The 6982-nt window shown below is 35.9% G+C and overlaps 1 protein-coding gene across 1 annotated transcript; it reads left to right on the forward strand.

Annotated features, from left to right (window-relative positions):
* The first annotated feature begins 255 nt into the window (after positions 1-255).
* LOC109127430 (uncharacterized) lies at positions 256-1149 on the forward strand. The gene has a single exon (XM_019232097.1). It carries the CDS (start codon positions 256-258, stop codon positions 1147-1149), a length of 894 nt encoding a protein of 297 aa, XP_019087642.1.
* Positions 1150-6982: the final 5833 nt, after the last annotated feature.

Consider the following 6982-nt stretch of genomic DNA (forward strand, 5'->3'; position numbering starts at 1 on the left):
AAATAAAACGAGTGCTTCTTCAGGAGCAAGAGTGGCATGGAAAGACATATGTGGGCCAAAAACCGAAGGAGGACTGGGCATCCGCTTACTAGAGGACTTCGAAATCGTTTTCAAACTCAAGCAAGTTTAGAATTTTTTCTCTAAGTCTGGTTCCTTGGTTCCCTGTGGGTGGCTTGGCTGCGAGAGAACGTTTTCAAGCAGAAGAACTTCTGGGAAACAAACATGTCAGGTCGTTTTACCAAGGCGATAAACAATATGCTGCAACTCAAACCAAATCTTCTAAATTTCATTAAGTGTGAAGTTGGGGATGGAACTACTGCTTCTTTCTGGTATGATAATTGGACTGACTTTGGACAGCTAATCACCTTCCTCGGGGTAGCGGGTCCTAGTCAACTTCGAGTCAGAAGAAGCGCAAAGGTTATTGAAGCTTCGAGGAATGGTGCCTGGAACCTCCAAGCAGCCCGATCAGTCAGTGGTCAGTCTCTTATGGTAGCGCTCACTGAATATCCTGTCTCTGAGGCAACTTGCGGCCCATACATTTTTCTATGGCGTAAAGCCTCAGGTAATTACTCTCATACCTTTTCCTCCAAGGAAACATGGGAGCAAGTTCGACATAGATCCCTTCTAGTCCCGTGGGCGGATATTGTTTGGTTCAAACAACATGTTCCTCGCTATTCTTTCATCGCCTGGTTGGCAATGCTTAACCGTCTACCTACTCGAGATAGGCTTCACAGGTGGGGAATGAATGTTCCTATTTCTTGCGTCTTATGCTCATCTGGGGTTGAGAGCCATGCCCAAATTTTCTTTGAGTGCCCCTTCGCCACCGACTTGTGGGGTTTTCTCGCTGCAAAGTTTATCCCAAACCCACCCTACAACCTTTCTGCAGCTGCATCGTGGATCGCCTCTCTAAACTCGCCTCTTCAAGCCAACACAACCGCCATTCTCAAGCTTCTCCTAACGTCTGTTCTCTATCACGTCTGGAAGAAGCGTAACTCCAGAATTTTCATTGACACCGCCTTCACCATCCACCAACTCCGGATTGCTATTGATCGCGTAATGCGGGATAGGCTTTTGTCCTTCATGGGCCCTTCCTTGCACTCTTCTCTCCTCCTTATCTACTTTTCTCATGTTTCTCATATGTCCTTTTGATGTAAATAGTCTTTCTGTCTAATGTTCCTGTAATAATGGGTAGCTTTTGTAATAGTAGGACCTTCTTGTACTTTTTATTGGAATGAAATCTTCACATTAAAAAAAAAAAAAATCGCGTAATGCAGGATAGGCTTTTGTCCTTCATGGGCCCTTCCTTGCACTCTTCTCTCCTCCTTATCTACTTCTCTCATGTTTCTCATGTGTCCTTTTGATGTAAATAATCTTTCTGTCTAATGTTCCTGTAATAATGGGTAGCTTTTGTAATAGTACGATATTCTTGTACTTTTTACTGGAATGAAATCTTCACATTAAAAAAAAAAAAAAAAAAAAACATACACCAAGGCTTTGAATGGAGACGGTGCGTCGGTGCTGTACGGTTACAATTATAAATTGACATAAGTCTTGAAAAGATAATACTACTTTTAATGATAATTCTTAATTAATTATAGTTAAAAATTATAACTATCAAATACAATAGTAGAAGTTGATATTGTCAGTATAAAATTTATAGAGAGCAGAGCATGACTTGATTCCTTGTGTAATGGGACATGTTCTTTTATTATTTACCACTCAACTACTATCACTTCACACTTTTCAGCCATGTTTTAAAAATCGTTAGGCGTTAATTGGGCGGTCTAGGTGGACCTAGCGATTAATCAATTAATCGGATATTACACAGAGATTAATCAAAAACTAGTTTTTTAAAAGTATTTTTAATACTTTTATAATTGATATTAATATTATATATTTTAGTGGTTATCTATTTTATTTACGTGAGGATTAACAGAGATTGGCACAGCAAAAATGGTCAATAATCACAGGTTCGACGCCTTTAAGTATGGTTTTTTTTACCTTTTTCGTCATTTTATTCGTGAAGGCAAAATAGTCATTTACTTATCATCTTCTCCACCACAAACTGCAACCCTAACTTATGCCCGTCGGTCATCGAATAACTTGTTTTTCATAGATTTCATCTCTAATTTAACTGTTTTTGATAACCAAATGTTAGATCTAATATCTATTATCCTATTTTGAGCAAAAACAATCGATTATTTTTCGTTTACCCGATTTTAACTCTGATTTGGGTAAAATCATGGCGGAACACCGTCACTGAACGATTAACCAGCGCTTAGGCGGTGTCTGTGGCCGCGATTTAAAACAGAGGTCTTCACTAATATTCCTTTTTCATTTATTTTAATTCAAAAAGTGTAAGCCCCTTAGTCCTATCATTGAAATTTTGTGTATTCTTATTGCAAACTGATTAAATCACACAATCTAAAGCATAGTTTTCTTCGCATATATTTATACCACCGCCTAAGCGCTGGTTAATGTGTTCATCTACTGATACTAGGTTTTTAGTGTCTATCCTAGCAGGTCTCAATTAGCCTTATATAAGGCTAATTGAGACATGCTAGGGATTTTGTGTACTCAATTAGTATCATTTGAATTGTAGTATTTAAAGTGTCAATCCAAATAGGATGATGCTAATCACTCAAGATGCAATCAAGCAGTCACAAGTCAAGCCAGATTAAAAATGAGTTTTTTACATATATATATAACAACCTAGAGTGGATAAGATACAATAACAATACGAGCAGCAGATGCAAGAAGCAAAAAATGCAATAACTGAAAAGAGCAGTAATAAGCAAGAACGTAAACTAGATAGCAAGAACAAGACAATCTCAAATATCAAATAACAATCAGAAAGTAGAGGTCCTAAGGATGTGGTAATTGATGTAGGCGGAGTCTCCAAGTCTACAAGGTGTTCAACATACCATAATCAAGCTATCTCTAGACAATGAACATAACAACTTAACTAATCTAATCTCTTGACAGAAGCTACTTAGATTCAACCACTTCCAAACCTAAATCTCTCTAGAGAAACATGATCAAGCAGACATTACAAACAAGTTCACTCACGTCAAAAAGCATCCTAATTAAACAACTAATCTCTTAGGCTAGGAACACAATTCTCTGGTGTTAGCTTAATCAAGCATCTCGTAGAACATCTTTTGGATGCTGAAATGCTTATGATCTAACCCCAACTTCCCAAAAAGAGGCAAGAGTAAAGAACATCTAAACCAGAAGGGAAACACTCAGATCTAAACTTAAACACCCTATATAGTAACATTCTGCACATAATCTATCTCATACTCAAGAACCCTAATTCACTACTCAGGAACAATCATCATCAAAAACCCAGAAAACCCAGAAAAAATAAAATCAAGCATTACTAGATAGATAAAGATGAGATAAATAACTTTATAGAAGAAATCAAACGTAAAAACTTAATAGATTAAAATATATGTTGATTACAAACTCAGAAACGTTTTTGGTGGCTACAGATAAATGCATGATTTTATACACTTTCTTCACAAAATAAAGTATTGGAAAGTATCACAAAAATAGAGAGATTGTTTGGATCATTTTACAAGATTTTAGAAAACTAATTAACAAAACTATACTTGCAATCCTTAAAAATCTTTCACTTATTCACTTTTCATGATTTTGTTAAAATTTTCAAAATTCTTTCTAAATTAGGGGTGTTATTGGATTCTAATTTATTTATAAAGAATTTTGAAAAATTTAACAAAATCATCATAAGAACATGTCCTTATAACCGTATTTGCAAACTCAGGCTCAGGGTTTGTTTACGCTAGTCATGTTATTAGTGCTCTTAAGCTTTATTACAAGAGAAGGCTTGATTTCTTAACTGCTTTGCTCGTTAGACCACCACTCAGGTAAAAAGTGATAGATTTTGATTGGTATTAAGTTTCTAGGTCTAGAGATTTGTGAACTGAGAGTTTTATTTATTTCCTGTTTCTTGTGCTGCAAGGTATTGGGATTTGGTTGGGCTGGTTTGTATAGGAAACATTTAGTTGAGCCTGGTGAGATGTGGTGGCCAAGCAATCTCGTTCAAGTGTCTCTCTTCAGGTAATGGTTCTTTTTAATGGTGCCCTACTGTTTTTGATTAAGCATTCTTAAAATATATATCTGATTTTCAACATACACAGGGCATTACACGAAAAAGAGAAGAAATCGAAATGGGGAATCAGTCGAAATCAGTTCTTCGTTATCACGCTCATCACTAGTTTCTCCTTTCATCTCCTACCTGGTTATCTCTTCACAGTCTTAATCGCTGTCTCTTGGTTATGTTGGATCAGCCCTAAATCGATTCTATTTTACAGTCGCTAGCCCTTTTTTTGCCTCTGCAAATATTCCCGTTGGGTTCTTTCTTGTGATGTATGTTATTACACCTCTCTGTTACTACCTAGATATCTACAACGCCAAAACCTTTCCAATCTACTCCGGTAAACTTTTTGTAACCAGTGGGAAGGAATACGATGTAAAAAGCATCATTGATGCCAATTTCCGCCTCGATCATAAGGCTTACGCTGAGACCGGACCAGTCCATATTAGCACTTTCTTTGCCGTGACCTATGGACTAGGTTTTACAACCTTGACTGCTAGTATTGTCCATGTCCTGCTTTTCAACGGCAAAGATCTCTGGACTCAAACCAGAGGAGCCTTAGGGAAAAATAAGAAAATGGATATACATACAAAGATCTTGGTTGTTTCTTTCAATAAATCTTGCAGTTATTGTCTTTATATGTATCTACTATGAAGCATAGATTTGTAGGAGGTGTTCTGTTGCTAAATGTCCCACTGCTAAAGGTGTTATAGTTCATGGTTGTCCTGTTTTCTAAACTAGGTGTTATCGTTCATGGTAAAATAGTTTTACCTAAATCTTCCCTCGGCCACTTTTCGCAAATGTTTGGAAGAAAATTTTCAATCAAGCATCTTTTTGTATCTTCTCTCTTGAAGGAGAGACCATCGGTTTAATTTCTATAGTTCATGCTTCTCTGTTTCTACTTCGTCTTCGAGCTTCTTGCACGGTGGTAAATGAAAACACTTCAATTTTTCTAGAAAATTAAATACCTCATTGATTTCCTCTTGTGTGACACATCAACGGTCTCACCATTGGAAGTAGTTTTTGCTACTCCCTACATGGCTTGTACCGTTTGTAAAGGTATTGAAAGTAGATCAGAAACTTCTTTCGTAGTTGTTTTCTTTAATTCTCCATTGAAACTCCTCTTCAACAACGGATTGTAAACCACCCATCTTTCGTCATTTGTCATTTCTTTTCTCTTAGTGATGATTTTGTGGGGTCTCCAATTTTTCTGTTTTTATAATAAAAACCACAAATTAATTCAAGACTTACCACCTAAAATCAATGTTTTAGAAATAGCTAGGCGCTAATCGGACAGTCGGAGTGGGCCTAGCGCCTAGCAAGAAAGTTGAAGATTAAACGGAGATTAATCGAAGACTAGTTTTAGGGTTATTTTTTTAAATTAATAATATAATAAAAATATATTGTAATATATATATATATATATATGTATAATTCTATTTATGTTAAAAGAAGATATCAGATAAAATAGAAAACTATAGTATTGTCTTTCAAATTATGGTGAACACATAAAAACGTAATTTTAAAAGAAAATTTTATGATTTTCATTAAAAGTTATACATTTAGTTATTGTAAAACATCATAAACTTTTAATATAAATATCTAAATAACAAAACTATATGTGTGTTTTATATTTAGTTCTAAAAATAATCGGTATGCACAAAATTAGGCGGAAAATAAGCGGATTAGACGGATTATAATCAAATTAGACAGACATAATCAGATAATCAATGCTAGGTGAAGATTAGTCATTAATCAAGGCGGAGAGGATGGGTGTAGCGATTTTGCGGGACGTAATCGGTGCTAGGCGGAGATTTTTAAAACAGGGGCTAAAATAGTTTATACATACAGTAACACAACTAATTAAGAATTAATCAGATAATACCGTAAAATGATAGTGATGAAACATATGCATGTTAGAATGAATGTGGAAAATGGATACATTATAAATGTAGAGATGACCCATGCATGTCCTTCTCTCTTCCTTACTACGTGTGTGTGTTTATCACAATTATCTTATTTTCTAACAAAGAATATTAATTATCACAATTAAAATTGATAATTGCAATTAACTAATAAGACAAGAATCGAACAATCTCGGAAAACAGCATCACGGGCTTTGCCAACAGTCGCCGGAAAACAGCATCACGGGCTACGAAAGCTAATGCTTACTCGTGCTTTATTGATGGATCATGGATATCTCCCTCTGAATGTACAGGAATAGGTTGGACTCTTTACAATACTAATCATCAGATTATTCTTCAAGGGAAGGCATCCACTAATCCAATAAACACACCTCTTGAAGTAGAGGCTGAGGCATTAAGATCAGCAATATACCATGTTCAGAGGCTTGGATACACTGATGTGGTGTTCTGCGGAGATACATCTATCTATCTTATATGAAAAGTTCCTACGTTTCTTCCATTCTGAGCAGAAGGATCAATGTGAACATTCTACTCTTGCGACTCACCTGCAGGACATTAGGAATATTGGTAGATCCGTAGATCTTATGATAATATTTCTTTTGCAAAGATACCCCGCACTGTAAACTCTACTGCTGACAAATTAGCTAAGGATACTAGAATAAGAAAATTAAATTATGTAATACGTTAAAGTTTTATGTAATAAAAATTAAAAACTTTTTTCCAAAAAAAAAGAAACACACAATAAAAGTTTGAATACAACACTTTTTAGCTTTAGGAATTTTGATGGCGATTGAAAAGGCGATTTCTCCTTTTCGCTCGAGACGGTTACCGGTGAAGTGGCTGGCTTTCACACCACTTTCCCGACGGTTATCTCCACGTTGAAGATCCCACTTTGATGTGATGTTCTTTGTGCGGTTATAGGATTCCCCCCCCCCCC

Source organism: Camelina sativa, chromosome 11 (genome assembly GCF_030686135.1).
Source record: "Camelina sativa cultivar CO46 ecotype springtype chromosome 11, ASM3068613v1".
Classification (NCBI taxonomy): Eukaryota; Viridiplantae; Streptophyta; class Magnoliopsida; order Brassicales; family Brassicaceae; genus Camelina; species Camelina sativa.

Bases quoted from the DNA above. Each gene is read 5' to 3' on its own strand.
- LOC109127430 (XM_019232097.1), top strand. From the start codon at position 256: ATGCTGCAACTCAAACCAAATCTTCTAAATTTCATTAAGTGTGAAGTT.